We start from the raw sequence: 20,309 nt of genomic DNA, 5'->3' as shown, positions 1-20,309 counted from the left end.
AATGCATTTTTAAATATTATTTTGATGAATATATGCTTTTATATGCACTTTACATTATTGTGCACATTACATGGCTGGAGAATTGCATTGCAAAATTCAGAAAAGTGTGAACTTTGAAGCTCCTGCAACCAATCAGAAGCCCCGGAAGCCCCGGCGGACATTCAAGTTCCAAAAGAATGTTTGCAAACTGGAACAATCACTTCCGGGTTTGCGCGTTTGGGAGCCAAAACGTCCGGGTTCCAGGGCATTTGGGATCCAAGATATGACTGTACTCTTTTATATGAATTGCACATGATTTTGAATTAATTGATGCCATCATGGCTGACACTCATAAAGATCTGTGAGTATGTATTTCAATATGCAACTGTGCTTTTCCAATGCCACATTACACTGTCTTGACAGAAGGAAAACTCACACTCTTGTGCTGCATCAGATTCTTCGTATGCAAGTGGTATCTGAATCGTGAATGGCTTGCGACGTTTGATGTCCTTCACCATTTCTTCTGCTGCCTTGAGCTTCTGAATGATATCCTCAGGCCTCAGGTCATGTTCAATGCCATAGTATTCCACCTTGCTGCTGACTTCTGTGAACAAACCCCAGGCAGATAAAGCAATTATGAATTGTGATTGAACAACTAACTACACAAGCCCCCTTGATTCACAGGTTTCTGACAAGACCCTGAATGTTTCATATCTTTATTGATATGTTTATAGTCCCTTCCCCTTGAGGTCCTTCAGGGTACCCAACTCTTGTGCCCATGTGGTTCTCTTTCTCTGCACTGTAGAAACAGCCTTGTGGCCAGTTGCAAAAACCATTTGTTGGTAACAACTCGTTTTCTAGAATTGCAAACCTGCATTTAAAAGAACGTTGGATTATGCCGAATTTGTAGTTAGCAGCAAACACCTCACGATACACCAGTGGCATGGAACTTGTGCCTCTTTTGTACACAGTTGCAATGATTTCAGGGGGTGCTTTTATGCTATCTCTCTTGATCAATAAGCTAGTATGAATAAATAGCAGTTTTATAAGTCCCAGGGCAGCAGGAAGATTTAATAATTCAACATCTATTGTATTTGGTTACAAATGGAAAACAGCTCTACATTCTTTTTGCAGGTTGTTTCTTTTTCAGCCCCAAATGATTGTGCTATTCTTTCAGAAACTCAGAGCTAGTTCTCCCATTTGTATTCTGATAAAGTAATAATAAATGTTGGGGGGGGGGGAGAACCAACAACTGGTATTTTGATGGCTATGTAGACATAATGATCTCAAAGATCTCAGTCAAAATACTTAAGTTTGCTAAGAGTTGTCTAGACAGGACTTGGGCATTTCCCCCTATGTTTGAAAGAAACAAACCACAACATTCTGGTGGACTGCTGATTGGCATCAGCCTAGGGAGCCTTTTTCACTTCCTGCTACACCCTCACTGTAGCCACATTATCACTGCTCTTACACAGGAAATTGAATGTATTGTTTCAATACATACAGGAAACTTCACCCGACACTCATCCGCACAGCTGGTAGGAGCAACTGTGAGACCAGTGTGTAGCTTGACCAGCTATTTTCCTTCTCTCAGCACAAAAATGTGTTGGGGAGGTACAAGAAAGCCTGATTACTTTTCCCGCACTTGTATTGCTCCTGTGATGACTTTCACCTATTGGCAGTCTTGCCATTTTGTTCTCGCCATTTAGATGAACCAAGAAAAAGCACAGATTTACCTTGGATATTATCTATCATATTTCCAAGTGCCTCCACAAGAACAGCCGCACGGTCAATGCTCTTCATGGTTTCCTTCTGTATCAATTGGCCTTTGCTGGATTCTTGATTTCCCTATGAATAAACCATGCAATTGCGATATTAGATTTTCTTTTCAATCTCCAGGCATGTGCAGGTCTGACTAGTGTAAGCAAAATCTGTCTGATGAGTGCAGGAAGGTCTATTGAGCGTATAAATGATATCTGGCAATGTTGGAAGAAAAGAGCTGCATCTCATTAGGTGCCTGGTATTTACAATGCAGGCTTTGGAAACCTGCTCCATATTTCAGTGTCATTTGCTGCACTCAAACCGTCACTTATCGGATCCAACTCTGAAGCTGAAGCTGATCCTTATGCAAACTTCCCTAGGAAAGAAGTTTCATTGAATATAGTGGGATTTATATCTGAGCAAATTTTCTCCACAAAATATTTGGCAAGCACATATACAACAGTATCTTGATGATCTTTTTAATAAGCAGCTTCTAAAGGAGGCAATTTGGAAAAGGAGGAGATGTATGTGTGTGTGGAAAAGTAGATTAGAAAAATGGTGAACAGGAGAAATTGTTCCCCATTCCCCTTCTCATGTTAATTTTGATTTTCTTTTAAGTCAATAGGCTTTTAAAAAAACATACACATGTCTGCATGGCATGTAGTGTCTAGTTTTGTCATATAACGTGACTCAGTGTGTCACCTTCTTTTGCAAATCAGTGCTTTGCTTGCTGAAGCACCAGGTGGCGCTTTCAACCAGTTGGAAAAAAAATGAGTCTAAGATCACATAGCCACTTCCTCAAATCATGTGAATGAATCTTCTCCCTTGTGTCCTCTCCTAATACTGAAATGTACAGTTAAAACACATTTGTTGGTGTAGGATCGAAGACCTGAATTTCTTCCTGTTAGTGCTGTGCTTATGGGAACCTGTTTTTAGAGGGCTTTTTATGTTAAGGGCTGCATTCCCTCATAAGTGGTCTGTCAGAAGCCATATACTGGCAGTGGACATGTTCAGAGTCAGAGGGAGTGGGGCAGCCCCCCTTTCTTGCTCTTTCTGCAATTCCCTTCTCTCTCTCTCTCTCTCTCTCTCTCTCTCGCTCTCGCTCTCGCTCTCGCTCTCGCTCTCTGCCTGCAATCCAGTTTCCCTTTGCTTTTTCCCTCCTTGCCACTCTGATGAAATCAGACTATTTCCTTCATGAAATTAGGTAGGGGGCCACAGATTGCCCAGGCTTATTTTAGACCTTGGAATTTCCAGCCATACTCTGCTTAGAAGAGCTCTTTTTTTTAATTTAAAAAAGTCATTCTTTTGATAGAATTATCAAAATGGGTATCCTGTTCCTGGACCTGTTCCAAAAAAGAAATTTACAGGAACAGTATAGCTGGGGAAATAAATAAATATATATGACACCAAACAACAGCACTATACACTAAAATATTTGCTAGAATGAGAAATACAGAATACAGGAAAGAAAAGCTTCTTTTCCAGTGTGTTAGGCACAGCCAGTACAGCAAAATAATAATAAAGGTATGTGTGTGTGTGATCACATGTAACATGTATTGTTTTTATTTCAACAGCTACCCCATAGTCTAGGGATGGGGAGCTTCCAGACCATAGGCCAAAAGTAACCCCCTAAGGTGTCTCTTTCTAACTGTGCTGCATGCATTTATAACTGAATTTGTGGCATATGTGGTGTGTATGTGAGAATGTGATGTGAGTGAAGGGGCTTAGTGGTGTATGTGTGTGAACTGTGTGTGTACAGCCTTTGACCAAGAGTATGTAGTCCTTGAGTGGGGTGGTTTTTCATCTCCAACACAGAGATTATATGATTGAGAACTTCTGATGTGATCTAACAAGTACAACAGGATTGGGGAACTTGTGACCCTTCATATGTTACTAGACTACATATCAAAACATTCCTGATGCTCCAGGTAGGAGCTGTACTGTTGTGCCTTTTGCACCACAAATATAATTCCACTCATACTGACCCTTCGTGATCCACAAAAGATGCCTGATTAGCTCATCCCTACCAGAAAATTATGATCCTTATTTAAGCACCTGCTACTTACTGTGTAAACGATTACTGCTGATAATTGACAAGCTCGGGGAAGACTTTGAAGTATATTATTGTGCTAATGGAAATGCTACGAAAACTTCCATGCACAGCACCCATAGCTTGAAATATCCAAAAGAGAAAGAAAAGCAACTGAATGTCATTTATCTTGATTACTGTAATCAGTTTAAATTAGAATTTGAAGTAGGCATGCCATATTTCCATTAGGGGAAAAAAGGAGCACCAAGTGAATAACAGACAAGCAGGATGTGGAGGAAGCTGCCTTATGTCAGGTTCACCTTATGCTACTTGCCTTATGCTACTTGTTCACCTAGCTCTGTCCTAGCCTGAGGGGCAGCAAATTTCCAGGGTTCAAACAGGAGTCCATCAAAACTTTTTAACTGATCATGTCAGGGGTTGAAACTGGGACCTTATGCATGTAATGTGGCCCTTCAGGTGATCATTGACCATGCTGGTTGGGGCTGATGGGACTTGGAGTTCAACAACATCTGCAGAGCCACCAGTTCACCACATCTGATGTTCTGCAACTGAAGCTTGGCCCCTCATAAATGGAGCCCCACATTAAGATATATTTTATGTAGGTTTTGGGGACAAACCCATATTATTATGCCAAACTTTTTTTTTCATGTGAACATTTCTCCCCTCCCTCATCGCCTCCCCATGAACACAATTTTTTAAAAAAATAAAAAAATGTGTTTTGTGTTATGCCAAATTAAATAATTCTTTAGTAATTCATTGAGTTCCTAGGACTCATAAGGGTAGATTGTACCAGTGTGGGAATCATCAAATACTCTTTGATGGCCCGGCAGCAAGGCAATAGGAAATTTCCTACCCATTCCCAAAATGTTCCTTTCATGGTTTTCAATCAGAAATGCTTCATCCCCATTTACACAAGAAAAAGGGGGAATGGTCAGAGATCTCTAGTGGAAACAACTAGCTCTGTATCTGCATCTGATGCGACCTATTTGATTATAAATGTGAAAAAACACAATTGTCACAGACTGTATTTTCTGCATCCAGTTGACACATAACCACAACCTGAACAGTTTTCCCATTTACATTCATGTGTAAATGCCTGATTACTTGTCTGTTCCTGCTGTTAACCAAGTACTAGGAATATGCTTTTGATCTGCTGATGACATGAAGCTCTCTGGGGAAGGGGTGAGGGAGGGTCATTGGATGCTGGGGCAAGGACTCATGTTTTTGAGTTCTGAATACAGTGTGGTTTTATGTTGTATATTTTTTGTGTCTGAAACTAAAAAAAATGTTAAAAATACCTGATTACTGAGGATCACACTCAATGCATCTGATGTAAATGGGTTCCATGAAAGCTTATGCCATAATAAAATTTGTGAGATCTTAAGATGCGGGTGGCGCTGTGGATTAAACCACAGAGCCTAGGACTTGCCGATCAGAAGGTTGGCAGTTCGAATCCCCGCGATGGGGTGAGCTCCCGTTGCTCGGTCCCTGCTCCTGCCCACCTAGAAGTTTGAAAGCACACCAGTGCAAGTAGATAAATAGGTACCGCTCCGGCGGGAAGGTAAACAGCGTTTCCGTGCGCTGTTCTGGTTCGCCAGAAGCGGCTTAGTCATGCTGGCCACATGACCCGGAAGCTGTACGCTGGCTCCCTCGGATAATATAGCGAGATGTGCGCCACAACCCCAGAGTCGGTCACGACTGGACCTAATGGTCAGGGGTCCTTTTACCTTTTAAGATGCCACAGGATTCTGCCTTTTTTGCTGTAAGAGATGAATATGGCTGCCCCTGTGGAATTTGTTAACCCTTGTCCCTCAGGTCTATCTATACATGTAGCATTAATCCACCTTACTACCCAATGAAGTTCACAATAACTTCCATAGAATTAACAAGCTTTATAACAGGCCTTTTCATCAAAGGAAATGAAACCACAAAATGGCAAGCAAACCTTGTCATCAAGTGCGTCGATTTCCTTCAGCAGCTCTGTCATTTCAATCGTAGCATTATCAATCTGGCTCTTCATCAGTAGAGAATGGTTATCCTTTTCTGACAATTCTTCCTAATAAAGCAAAACAAAACACAAATGGTTGGTTGAGTTGTTTTTAATGAAGCATCTTCATTCAGTACAGGTGAAAGCCAATCTCCTCAATTTTTTTAATGAGCATCATCAAAATAGCATACAGATGAATTACTTAGTGAATGTCATAGGATCACAGTGCTGGAAGGACCTCATGGGTCAGCTAGGCTGACCTACTGCAGTGAGGCTGGAGTTACTAGCTCTAAATCGTCACTGACAGATGTTTGTTTAGTGCTTTATTAAAAATGTCCATTGAGGACAATTGCATAGATTCCCAGGGAATTTGTCCTATTGTCTGAGGGAGGATTCACATTCCTGGTCTGGACTTATTTGTTCTTTCCATACCGTACATGCCACTCTGCATACCATCCCAGTGCAAAGTGGCCAGGGGGCCTGACGCTTTTTGTTGTTATGGGGTATGGGAGCATGGGTACAGAGTTACTAAAGTTCAACGCGTTGCTACCCTTTGCATGTGCACTGCTCTTGTCTGCTGCGGGGAGCAGCACACAAACAGAACACAACCCTCCAATTTAAGCATGAATTTGAACTTGCTATTCTTACCATTGGGTTACAGGATTTTTAAAAAAAATGATCAGTAAACTGTATAGCTTCTTATACTTTAGGTCCACTGCCCCTTTTTCTGTTCTTAGATGTGAGGGAAAACAATGGTCTTCCTGCTGAGATAGAAAATGGCTCTGGAAAGCACCAAAAGGCAATAGAGCATTCAGGAGATAATAAGAACACCTTTCAGCCTTGGTCAAGGCCCAGAGATATGCGTGGTCTGGCTGAGTGCTAGAGTGAGAAGGATGTAGCGAGAGCCAACCTTCACACGCACCTACCATCTTGCTTATGAACCTCTTCTAAGGGAGGTAATTCCTCTCTCTCATTTACAGTCCCCCCCCCACCAACTTGTTCTACTTTTTTCCTAAAAGGCACTGCAGCAGGTAATGCTTTCAAATACCAGTTGCTGGAAAACACAGGTGAGGAAAGTGCTGTTGTGCTCAGGTGCTGCTTGCATGTTTCCCACAGACAACTGTTTGGCCACTGCGACAAAAGCAAGCTGGACGAGATGGGCCGTTGGCCTGATCCTGTCGGCTCCTATGTTCTTAGTTCCAATTCATCTTGTCTTCTTTCTCTTTGCAGAGTACTACAGCAGCCTATGCTGCTCTATAGTAACATTCTATCCCACATTTCCCCCAAGGGGGCACTCCAAGGGGGCATATATTGTATTTCCCTTACTTTTACTCTCACAATAATTCAGCAAATCAGGTTATGCTAAAAGAGAATACCTGACAAAAGTTTGCCCAATGAGTATCATGGTTAAATGGGGATTAACATACCTCAGCTGTCTCCAACCACTACACCTCACAGACCAATTCACTCATGCACATGGCTACCATCTGAGTTTATAACACTTAATTAATCAAACACTTCATGACCGAAAGCAGAATGTGAGAACTGACTGCACAGAAAAAGAGTGGTGATAGATCTGGGATGGCCTGTTCACATGTGTAAAGTATCATGTTGCTGGCATGGCAGGGCCAGCACGTCTCATTTTGCCGCCTGTGGTGAATGGGAAGCGCTGCCCCACTACCTCTGCCGGCAGTGGACAAGCAGCACTGGCATCAGCACTGATTTCCAGTGCCACTTTCCTGCCACTGGCAGAGGTTGCAAGACAGGCAGGGTGTTCATGGCACTGCTGCCTCAGGAGCTTCTGCCACCCATGGCTTCACCTGCCTCATGGGTGGGCTCGGCCTGAGGCACAGAGTGATGGGCATGCATCTGAGAACAAGACTCAGACCTTAGATGCATTTCAATCAGGGTGCACAGCCCTTACCCATATTTATATCTGTATCCCTGCATACCCTCCAACATTTCTCTGGTGAAAATAGGGACATCCTATTCCATCATAATCATTTTACTACTGATATCCTGTCCATCTGACTGGGTTGCCCCAGCCACTCTGAGCAGCTTCCAACATATATATAAACATAATAAAACATTAAAAAACTTTCCTGTACAGAGCTGCCTTCAGATGGCTCAAGGGTGGCATAACTCCATACCCTCCAACATTTTTCTGATGGAAATAGGGACATCCTAAGGAAAAGCAGGACATTCTGTGATCAAATCAGAAACTGGGTCACCTGTAAAACCAGACTGTCCCTGGAAAATAGGGACACTTGGAGGGTCTTTCCCTGCACCCCTGTCCCTAGACAGGGCAGCCATAGCTTCAGGGAATGGCAATTTAAAACAGGAACATGCCAGCAATTGAAAGGATTAACTTCCTTCCTCAGTCTTGATTTGAGGTGTCCCTCTATGGTTGTTTTTAACTGCACCACATCTACTTTGACTCTGACCTTTCTGCAGCATGTTAATGCTGAAGGAAAAACAGAGACACAACCAAATAAGGTATAACTGGTACCTTCAGCCTATAAGTAGTGGAGTTGAGGTCATTCAAGTGTCTGTGAACAGCAACCCCAGTGGAAATGCTCTGCAGGGTAGCTTTGCTTTCATCAATGGACCGAACTGCCAAGCCAATATCATCAGTCAAATCCCAAATGCATTTGTCACAACCTGGCAATGAAATGAAATGAAATATGGGCAGTTGAATGGGGAATACATTTCTGCTGGAATCTTGAAATCCACTGATTTCTCCTGGAAAAAGGAAGTTTCTATTAGCTTTCCCAGTTGTGAAGATAAAATTGAAATTAGAAAGACAGTGCGAAGAGGATGAGAGAAAAGCTACAAATAAGGATAACCAATTCATTATTGAAGATCTCCTAACTTGTAATCCCATATAGCAATATTGTTTTGCATTTACAAAGGCAGTACCCATTGTAATCTGCCATGTTCTCACAACTATATCCAAATAAATATCAAGATTTAGCATAATATAGAAACTGTCCACTATACCAGGCAAGAAGAGAAAAATGGCTTAACCCCTAAGCAGGTTTTCTACAAAAGAAACAATTATAGCTATTAAGGAGTGATTTCATAGACAGACTTTTTATATCATGTCATGTTATGCAGAATATGTCTGTATGTAATTTTGTGAAAAAATGTATTTTCCAAAAAAAAAAAAAGCCATAAAAATATGTAGAAAAAGCTGCATCCCCTGCGCCCCCTAGCTAAAGACATATTCAGGACTTAATTTCTAAAAGAAGTGCCAGGTTCAGAGTTGCTCAGAAACCATACAGACTCTGATGAAGGGCACCATACTATGTCCCCTGTATGGGCTTGCCTGAAGAAAAAAGATGTTTTGGGTTTCCTTCTCTGAGGGGTTCAACCTTAGGAGCCTTCTAAATGCAGTCTGAAACTCCAGCAGTCTTTGTTTCACTGATGTTGGCATTCTGACAAAAATAGGGTTGCTCTGCCTGAATTACTGTTCTTTACTCCAAAATATATTAGCGGTGGGCATTATTAAAAAGGGAATTTCACACACACAAATGCAAACTCTGCTTCATTACTGCACACATGTGTTCCAAGGCTGAACCCTGGCACTGAAAAAAAGAAAGGTTCTGGGTTAGAGCTCATATTAAACCCTGTGCCTATTTTTTTATTTGGCCTCAGTGATGCTTAGACAGTTTATTCCCTGCTGTAGCCTAAGCAATAGTATTTTGCTCTGACGTCACTGGCCTCAAAGATATTAAGATGTAGTGTAGCCTTGTTGATATGACCAAACAGAAGATACCAAACACGGCAAAGGGGTACAGTGGGGTTGTGGCAGCAGCTGCTGCCACTGATCCATGGAATTCAGTGCAGGGCCTGCTGCATCCAAATCTGTGCCTCCCTCCAAGAGCTTGGTATCCCCTGTCCAACAGGACATGTGGAGAACACAGTGCTCCACTTCTGCACAAAGGCACCAGATAATGTATGAACCGGGTTTCCAAATTACAAATTACTCTGGAATCCCTCACCCCACCAATTATTACATGTTTCATTCTAAACAGCACTGCCATTAGAAGCAACTGTGTCATCGTATCACTGAATCAAGTCTTTGTTTTTAGAGTTAAGGGCAGACAGTATAACCACAATGAACTGTGTTTTGTATGCTGGGGAGCACTGAGGTTCAAAGTCAGTGCAGTAGCTAACAAGTGAAGGTTATTGCAGATATGCTGCTATTATTATTATTATTATTATTATTATTATTATTATTATTATTAGTTTTATATGAAGCATATGTAGCAAAATAAAAATCATTGCGTTTAGAAGGCCTGCTTTATTCTTGACTCCTTTCCTGATATCCTTGATACAAGAGGCTGTATTTGGCCTGTCAGGACTTTTTCTGGACAGAGAAGCTTCCTGCCTTTTTCAGAATGACCAGCCTCAAAATGAGTAGCCACATGATTGGAGGGTAGGACTAATGTGTGCCACATGGTAAATAATGGGCTGGGATAAGTATTAAATTCATCTACCACAGGCCCAAGTAATTTGCTGTCTTGGCTCTTTCTCCCACACCGCTACTGAACATTATTTCAGATATGTTTTCATGGCTGCCTCAGTACTGGTCACTAGCATCACTAGCATAATCTTTTTCTTTAGGGTGGGGGACAGGGACAGAGGAAAATAAGCATAATCACATAATCACACCATAACCCTCAATGTATGTCCTTCAAGATAAAGATGCTCTGGAAAGGGGGAAGCTGGAGGACTTTGACAGTGCAGCCAATGTTTCATATAATTGCTATTCTTACTGATTACTGGGCAATCTGTGACTGGAGGAGACATTGGAGGTTCTGCGAGGCATTGCCCTGTTCGACGGTCACAAGGTCCTCCTCTGCAATTGCATGCTAGGAAAGGAGAGAGAGAGAGAGAGAGAGAATTTTATAGTAATTGTTTAAAACTGGAAACCTACAACCAAATACTTAACTTCTCTTCTTAGCCCCTTCTTGGTTCCCCACCCCTTCTGACCCTTTCCTTGAATTTACATTGTCTTCATCTACCATTCACATGGAGTCCCCTTTATCAGTATTTCCATAGCTTGACATGGTTCTTTCAGCCATCTTTTCTCTGAGACTCCTGCTTCTTAGCCTCTTTGTCTCATTTCCTGGGAGCTCTTTCCGGTTCTCAGCCTCTCATGCATAGCTACTGCCCCCATGTGATATTTTGATCTTTGCCAAACTGACGTGCTTTTGTTTGCTCATAAAAAAACTGAACTGTTAAAAAATTCAAACTGCTATAGGCAGCAGCTGAACAATTTCTATTCAAAGTAACTAAGTAACATTAAATACATTACTTATGAGGAATAAATTTAAAACCAGAATTCCAAAGGTGTTTTGCCGTGTAATAACAATGCCATTTAGCATTTCTTTATCACATTTGAGTGATAAAATGATAAAGCACAGTCCTAATGACCTACAACAGAGAAGGTGGAGGCAGATCTTAAATGGAATGTCTCTGTATGTTTTCTGTTACAATTACACATATTACTGCTATACATGACTGAAGTAAAATAACAGTCCTTTAAATCTCTCACTGCTTGAATTGTTATTTATTACTGCAGAGATTAAGAACCACAGTATGTCACCTACCACTTAGAAATTCTGTGCTCTTCTAAAGTTTGCATTTTCAGAGTACGTTAAAACCTTCTGGCCATTTTATCTTAATATGGCTTCTAAAATTAGCTTTGTTCCCAGGGGTAGTTTGTTTTAAAGACATGTAATGTATACATTGCATGGCTAATGAAACACTGAAAAGCAGACAGAAGCCTTTTATGGTTAGCAATGTGAGCATATTAGTCTGTCTTAGTTGCAATGGCACAAAAAGTGGGGCAGCTAATGTGGCAAAAATGGAAAAGAAGCCTCTACTGAAAGTAGCTCCAAAGCAGTGATTGGAATTTCACTGGTTATTAGCTACAACACCAAAATGAAACATCCAAGGCTACAGGTCTCTAAGTATTAGATGTGGGAGTAAATAACATAGGAAGATTTTTCCTCTGTGCCATTCTTTTAAGTTTTCCAAAGGCATTGTTAGGGCCAGCCTAGATGTCTCATTAGACCTTGTAAGTCACTAGACCTAAAGGTAAAGGTAAAGGACCTCTGACAGTTAAGTCCAGTCGCAGATGACTCTGGTGTTGCATGCTCATCTTGCTCTATTGGCCGAGGGAGCTGGCGTTTGGTCACAGACAGTTTTTCCGGGTCATGTGGCCAGCATGACTAAGCCACTTTTGGCGCAACGGAACACTGAAACCAGTGCAGTGCAAAGAAACACCGTTTACCTTCCTGCCAGAGTGGTACCTTGCACTTTTTGGCGTGCTTTTGAACTGCTAGGTTGGCAGGAGCTGGGACTGAGCAAAGGGAGCTCAACCCGTTGCGGGGATTCGAACCACCGACCTTCCGATCGGCAAGTCCAAGTCAGTGGTTTAGACCACAGCGCCACCCATGTCACCCATTAGACCTAGTGCTTTTTTTTTAATTAAAAACAAAACAAAAACCTACAAACAACTTGTGGGGTTTGGGAGGGCTACCCCAATCTAGTTTGCCCCCTCTTTACCCATAGGCAGGTTTTGCTTGGATCTTAAAAAGGCATAAATAATGACATAGTTATTATTATTAGTAGTGCAGTTGTACATTGGTTGTCGAACGCCTTGGTGCTCATATGTTTTGGCTCCCGAATTATCGAAACCCAGAAGTGAGTGTTCCGTTTTTTGAACTTTTTTTGGGAAGCGGAATGTCCGACGGGGCTTCCAGGGCTTCCAATTGGCTGGAGGAGCCAAATGTTTTGGAAGTTGAATGGACTTCCGGAACGGATTCCATTCAACTTCCAAGGTATGACTGTAATAACAGCAGTAGTGTTAATTAAATACATCCATTAAAAATTTCTCAAAGTGATTTACAAGATAAATATACAATAAAATGGACAAAAGCAATAAAACCATACTAAAATGTACATGGACTAAGAATCAATACCAATATCCTTTCCCATCCAGCTAAAAGGTGAACACTAAGAACAGGCCTAAAATTAAACCAGTGTTGGAGCCAGGCAAGCCTCCTTGGGGAAAGCATTCCCAGGCAATGGGCAGCCACTGCATGGGGCCACTCTTGCATTATTACCCTCTGCAGACCCTCTGATGATGGTCTTAGAGTCCAAGTAGGTTCATATGGGGGAAAGTGTTGGGGTCAAAAACAATACAAGGCTTTATAGGACATGTAAATCAACTGGTAGCCAATACAGTTAAGCCAGAATCCATGGTCTGTCTCGCTTGGGCTGCTCAAGTCAGCGACTGGACTCCTGAGTTCTGCAATAGCTGCAATTTCCGAGCCATCTTCAGAGGCAGCCCCACAGTGTGTAACCACAGTAAGGCTATCCACATCCAGATAAAAGTCACAGCTTGGCTACCATCCACAAGTGATAGAAGGCACTCTGCAACCCAGAGGTACCTCCAAGGACAGTAAGGGATCCAGAAGCACTCGCCAACTCTGCACCTGCTTCTTCAGGGTGTGACATGGCACAAATCCATCCAGAATAGGTTGCACTCCATCCATTCAATCTGAGGAAACCCCTGTTAACAGAACCTCAGACAGCCATTCTGGAAGGATACCATAGCTGATAGTACTGAAAGCTGCCAAGAGATTGAGGAGAATAATTTTCCATTCAGTCACAGCAGCATTAGCCAACTTCCTTTCTATAAACACGCAAAAAGCAGACTGGCAATAACAGAAATATCTCTGGCCCCAAACCAATGAATGGGCTTAATATGAACATAGCAAATACCTGTGCATATTTTAGCATTTCTGGCATCCCCATAATAACCAGGAGCACATAGTTCACAGTTGAACCCTGTAGTGTTGTGCATGCAGTTGCGACACTGGCCTGTCACTTCATCACAATCCTCAAAGATCAGGTTAGGATCAGAATTGCCACTGCAGTCACATTTTTTACAGGAACTGCCAATCACCAAGGGATTTCCATAGTAACCTGGAGCACACCTGGAAGGAAACACAAATTCAGCAATGATTAATGGCAATGTCTTGTTAACTCTTTTGCTTGGGGGCATTCTCTGTGGTCAAGTCAACAAAATCAATGTAAGGTGAGGGGCGGTCTGAAGATAGGGAAGTGCTGTGCACCCAATTGTCATGGTCTGATCATGATCTGGTAAATTTTGGATTGGTGGCCATTCTCCCCTGCAGGGATTCTGGACCTGTCCAGATGGTCCACCCTTAGAGACTGATGGAACTGGATAGGTTCCTGAATGCTCGGGTTTTTTTCCAGTGGAAAAAGCGGACAATCCTCGCATCTTACTGTGGAATGGCAAGATGAGATGGGCAGTAGACACAATTGCCTCGTGCGTCCTCTGTTGAGCCCACTGGGCTCGTTGGTTTTCTGGGGAGTTATGGGCTATGAAGCAAGCTGGATTAACAAAGATTAGAGCACAAGTGGCACAAATCTCACTCTGAAGTTGAACAAACACTGGTTAGTGCATGTGATTGTGCCCACCATGTGGATGTACAGGCAGTGAAGGGGGGATAGATACTGACCCAATATAATGCCTTGCCCTGAGCTGGTGTGTCTTGAACCTGTCAACAAGGGGACCTTTGAGCCAAAGGACTACAAACTGGGACCTCCAGAGTGGGTGAGTCTGTATGCCTTAAGGTATTGGGCCCTTCCACAACAGGAATTCTGCATCACCCAATGCTGGATCAAGATATTTTGATGTGTTCTTTGATTCAAAATTTAAACCAAAGAAGAATTTTAAGCCCTGGAGGAAAGATAATTCCTGAGTTCCCAGTTTGCACTCCCATATTCATTCATATTTCTGGATAATTTGGGTAGCTGCATGAGTTGTGGGGAGTTTCTTGCTAAATGAAGCACTGTTTTTCCAGATCTGACAAGTTCTCAGATGACAGCCAGCTTTCATCATTCCCAATCCAAGCAGGTCTGTCACTGTCACTGACAGAAGAAAGACTTTCTTTGCCCATTTAAAGCAGGGAGGGAATATAAAATCTGTATCTGTAAAACCAAATGTATATTGTCAAGACAAATGACACAAAGGATCATAATCCTTAACATTTGCACCTGAAAACGTACTTACCTTTCACAGTTTGGCCCTGCATAATTTTCTTTGCACATACAGCGTACCACTCCATTTTTTCTGTAACAGGAAACTGCAAAGCTAAGCATACATAAAAAAAATATTCAGAGATTATGGGTTATGCCACCATCCACTAAAATATTTTGGAGTGGGTTTTGTGTGTGTTTTTTTAAAAGAACTGTTGTGATCAGTCAATCATCAGAAGGCAAGGAAAGAATGTGGTCTGTGTATTGTTTCCCTTACGAATGAAAAAAAGCATCAAGGATTCTGGCTTACATTCAGTTTTTTCATCTGCTTTTCTATGAAATTATTCTCCAGAGTTAAAATGAGTGCATTTATTTGCCTTGTTTGGAGACATTTATAGCATCAGTGAGATTTGAGGTTTTCAGTTTGCAATTTTTGTGAAAAACAATACTCATACACTTCCTTCTGTAACATTTCAATGACACCATCCCAACAGAGCTTTAGATATTTTCCCCATGAATGGGTTAATTTCTTAAGAAACTGCTCTTTGGAACACAGTAACAGGCCAAAAGTATTCCTGAGCCTTTAAAAGGAGGTTTCATTACAAAAAAAGCAATAATAATAATAATAATAAAGTGGTCTTACAATTCCAAGCGAATAAAAAACCTAAGCACATTTGCAAGGGTTTGGAGCAGCTGGTATCCAGTTGTTCCAAACAAATGATAGCTCTTTTTAATGAGAACTCTTCCACAAGTTCCCAGGATATCAGATATGGATGGAAATCGTTTGGCCAGACAAAAATATTGAAATAAAATCCACAGAGATGAATCCCAAGAACAACTGTGTATATAATGAATCTGCCATCTTAGAACTTTTGATACAGTATTTGTCAGACTTCGTAAACCCATTGGCATGTTATTCATGGGGCTCGTTCCTTTGTTGCAAACAGAAGAGCAAGCCCTATCTCCTCTCACACTTTCAAAGTATGAAATCTGATTCTGCTTCCATTTCCCTCGCCATTTCCCTCGAAGGGATGAAGAAAGGGAAATAAATCATTATAATCATTTAACCCTTTACAAACCCAGTTAACTGACCGGAGAACTAGGCTCTCTCTTTTTTAATTACAAGTTCAAGATAATTCTTTTTAATAAGTCTGAAATCCTAGCCCTTGTAATGGCAGACAGCAATGGGTGTTTTGCTAAACTTCTTGCTATCAGAGAAAGTTCTTGTTCTGAAGAGAAGTCATTAAGCTCTGATGAAACAGAACACGTGGGGTAGTTGTAGCTCAGCATACAGGTCCCTTCTAAAAAATGGAAAACCCACCGTTTTCTGGGATGGGATTACAGGGGGACATAAAACAAGCCTACTGGATCAGGCCAGTGGTCTATCCTGTTTAGCATCCTGTATTCACCGGGAAGCCTGAAAAAAGACCTGAGCACAACAACACTCTAAGCACTCCCAGCAGCTGCCTCCTGTTGGGATATTCCGTTCCACCTTAAGAACAGACGTGTGGAATTATTGTATGTCACATGTCTGTTTACACTTCAGCACAGCTTGCTAGGAACTTCTATTTGTGTATAGCTTTTGCTTATGCCGTCTTGCTTGGACACGAAGGAGATTGGACATGTTTTCCTTTTGTCCTGTTGTATGCTGAATAAACTGCTTGTAAATATGCTCACACAACTTCTCCTGCCACTTCTGTTGCATAGTGTTTACTCTGCTGAGTAGCGTGCCCTAGCTTCTGAAGCTCGGGTCGCTGATGCTGCACCAAGGACTGGAGATTGCCTGGCACACTGGCCGGTGGGCTGGGGCCAGCTGGGGGCCTGCCAATTGCCCCAGTTTCCTAGGTGAAGGTAGAAGACAGCCACCACGAGCCATACCCACTGATAGACTTAACCTCCGTGAAGGACTGCATCCAGAACTCTGCCACAGTCAGCTGATGTACAAGCGTGTAGCCCCAACAGCTACACTGCGGAAGGGAATTGTGTGTGCAGCATCCATTTGCATGCAATTCCTCATCCGTCTGTGCCGAGCTGACAAATCCTCTGTTTTTTCAGCTCCAGGCAGGAGGCAGGAACAAGGATTTATCAAGAGCTTGCTGTAGGCAGCCTTATGTGCATTGGCATGCCACATAAAGACCAAGGGCTTCTGATGTGCTAGGCTTGATATATTGCTGAAAAGCAGCTTCACCACTGTAATAAATGTTGTTGCTGTTTGCGGAATCTTGTATTTTGCAAGACTCCCAGTGGGTGGTACACACAATATAGTGAATGTGTGAAGGTCAGGGACAGGCCTTACCATTGCATAGAAAGGCTAATTTTATAGAGTATCTGCATAACCAGCCATACTGCACAATAATATAAAACAGTGATAAGTGGATATGAATATATTAAAGCAATAGAATTGCCCAGAATTACCAGCAAATGTGCATATTAACCATTCAGAGACTACATAGATTCTGCCATTCATGCACACAGCTTTATGTATCTTCCACTGCTTTTGGTGAATTCATGCATTATGCTATGCCCATGCTCTAATTACGGAGATTTGCTGTAAGTAACATATACCTATGATAAGCAGGGGTGCTTTATTTTAGGTCACTAGAACATTGGTCCATCTGGTACAGAATTGTCTACTCTGATAGGTAGCAGCAATCCAATGACTTATGCAGGGATCTTTCTTATCCCTTCTACACAAGCTCTTTCATTGGAGAAGGTGAGGACTGAATCTACTAAATTCTACTAAAGAGGTAATGTCATATCTCAACGGGGCTCCAAATGGTGCCCACCAGTTGTGTTTGGACAGGAGTCCAAACTGGAGGGATTAGACATGTCAAAGCTGTGCATCTGATCCCCTATCTATCAGCAATGTCAATGTACAAGCCATCACATAGTTCAAAGTTTAAAAAGAAAAGGGGATTCGGAGATAATCAAATGCATTGTACTTCTTTGTGTGCTTGTTGGAACTGCCGGCATGACTGGAGAAGTAATAATAATAAAAAAAGGAAAAGCTATTGCATTTTCCGAAGCTGACAGTAAAAGCAAATAGGTCAAAATTACTTGTTCTTTTGTCATTTCTCCCTTCCCTTAGAAAGTCTCATGGAATCTGGAACCAATAACATAAATCAATTGAGCATACTTGGCAACCAGTGGCAAGGGACAAGGGCAAGGTTGGCAGAAGCTGGGTGCTCCTCTGATGACATCTCCCAGGTAGCCATCTGGACATTGTTCACAGTGGTCTCCAGTTGTGTTTCTTTGACAATCCTGCAATTAAATAGAAAGAAGGAGGAGGACACTTGTGAACAGCAAAGGAAGGAACTTTGAATTCATGCCTAGCAGAAAGCATTAAAATAAACGTCCTTGGCAAGCAGAATGAGAAGACCTTCTGCCCTTTACCAAAACCTTCCAGGAATCAACTGAGTAAACTGAAAGGGCTTGGAATTGGCAGTGCAGTGCCAATGGAGATCTTTTGAACAGTAATGCTAGACTTCCAGAGAATTTTTGACAAAACAGCCTACAAGAGCAAGGCTATCTCTGGAGGCATATATCTGGAGGCAGTTCTGACTCACTCTGTACAACTTTTGTATCTCCTACAGTAAAAGAAGTTGTTAGCATTCAGAATTGTCCATGGCTGGATATACTCAAAATAAATGACCCCTTTTATTGATACCTCCTCATTCAAGATTGGTCACTGATGTGTATTCCGGTGAACCTACAATTATTATTACATTTCAAAGAGGATGCATACTGGTATGAGAAGTCTGGTCCTTCTTTGTAAAATAATGATTGAAAGGGAGTCTCAGTGAAAACTGCAGGTTAGCAGTGATTGAAAGGTTGGTGTTATTCACTTTATTAAGGATTTGCATATTCATTATTCTTAACAGAGTGGTGCATAACATTGTTGCAGCCTTCAGAAAATGAAAGAGAAGAAAATGATCTTTTTAAAACACTCTAATTTCAGCAAAGCAACATGGTTTAGTGATAAGGGAATGCGGGTAGTGCTGTGGTCTAAACAACTGAGCCTCTTGGGCTTGCCAATTGGAAGGTTTGCAGTTCGAATCTGTGCCACGGGGTGAGCTCCCGTTGCTCTGTCCCAGCTTCTGCCAACCTAGCAGTTTGAAAGCATCCAAGTGCAAGTAGATAATTAGGTACTGCTGCAGTGGGAAGGCAAATGGCGTTTCCATGAGCTCTGGCACTTCTCATGATCCTCTGTGCACCAGTAGCGGTTTAGTCTTGCTGGCCACATGATGCAGAAAGCTGTCTGTGGACAAACGCTGGCTCCCTTGGCCTGAAAAGCAAGATGAGCGCCACACCCCATAGTCACCTTTGACTGAACTTAGCCATCCAGGGGTCCTTTACCTTTAGTGAAAGCTTTTAGTATTTTTGTTTTTTAAGAACTTATTTGCAGTTTGTAGAGACTTTATACATCACTTTGCATTTTAGTCATTTGAAAGCGCAGGGCAGAATTTTATATGTTTGCTACTGTAATACATATCCATGCCACAAATGTTCCCTGAGTGTCATGTTCAAGCCTTCCAACTAATAGCTGTTTGACACCTGTACCTATTGCTGCTAAAGGCAGTACAGTGACAAAACTCCTGTGACAAAGTTCAATTATCTGTGAGAATCAGGGTCAACCCAACATTAAGTAGAGCAAAGCAACTGCCTCAGGCACCAGAAACCGGAGAGTGGGAAGCAGTGACAATGTATTGGAGAATGCCTGCCTGCCATTCCCTAAGCTAGCCTGCTTTCTTCAGGTGCGATCGGTAGCAGCCACTGAGGTAGCTTCTATTGCTCTCTTGGCATTCCAACACAGTGGGTTGCTGCATTGGAGAGGGGGAGGGACGAGGCTAGAGTCCCACCTGTGTCACTTCACCAGCTCTATTTGTTCAGCCTCAGGCAGAGAGCAAGAACAAGGTTTTATCAAGAACTGAGGAAGGCCTGTTAATGATCTGCCTTTTCAGTCCAGATACCATTCATTATTACTTTTGACGAAATATGCATCCACTTACCTGGGACTAAGCGTCACTGCATTCAGTAGGTCTTAATTCTAAGTAGACATGGCTAGGATTGTGCTGCAAGTAACCAGAAAAGGCTACTTACCAGACAAACGCCAGATCCATCAAGGCACTTGTATGCATTGTTGTTGCACTCACACGGGCTGCAGTCTCCTGAGTAAGTTCGGAAAAACCCTTCCTGGCATCTCTGCAACACAAATACAAGAAAAACATTCAGTACGCATACATGATTGAGGTTTTACACAGGTTATTAAGGGTTTTGGAGTGTGTGTGTGTGTGTGTTGCTTTTGTTGCTAAAATAACCTTGCATTTTTGTAACCCTTTGGCTATAGGAACTACAAGGCAGGCCAACAACATAAACACATAGGAAGCAGCTTTATATTGAGTGAGAGCATTGGTCCATCTAGCTTATTATTGTCTACACTGGCTGACA

The 20,309-nt window shown here is 42.1% G+C and overlaps 1 protein-coding gene across 1 annotated transcript in view; it reads right to left on the bottom strand.

The window, feature by feature from the left end:
• Window positions 1-20,309, bottom strand: part of LAMA4 (laminin subunit alpha 4) — a 78,024-nt gene that overhangs the window by 34,567 nt on the left and 23,148 nt on the right. The window contains exons 2-10 of the mRNA XM_079971602.1: window positions 19,962-20,063; window positions 17,998-18,122; window positions 14,896-14,976; window positions 13,578-13,792; window positions 10,559-10,654; window positions 8,287-8,438; window positions 5,736-5,846; window positions 1,716-1,827; window positions 416-583 (exon numbers count right to left, since the gene is read on the bottom strand). Coding sequence (XP_079827728.1) covers window positions 416-583; window positions 1,716-1,827; window positions 5,736-5,846; window positions 8,287-8,438; window positions 10,559-10,654; window positions 13,578-13,792; window positions 14,896-14,976; window positions 17,998-18,122; window positions 19,962-20,063 — 1,162 coding nt within the window. The remainder of the gene's footprint in view (window positions 1-415; window positions 584-1,715; window positions 1,828-5,735; window positions 5,847-8,286; window positions 8,439-10,558; window positions 10,655-13,577; window positions 13,793-14,895; window positions 14,977-17,997; window positions 18,123-19,961; window positions 20,064-20,309) is intronic.

This window comes from Podarcis cretensis (genome assembly GCF_951804945.1).
Source record: "Podarcis cretensis genome assembly, chromosome: 3".
NCBI classification, from domain to species: Eukaryota; Metazoa; Chordata; class Lepidosauria; order Squamata; family Lacertidae; genus Podarcis; species Podarcis cretensis.
The sequence above is the reverse complement of the archived record's forward strand: the minus strand, read 5'-3'. Positions and strand labels throughout refer to the sequence as shown.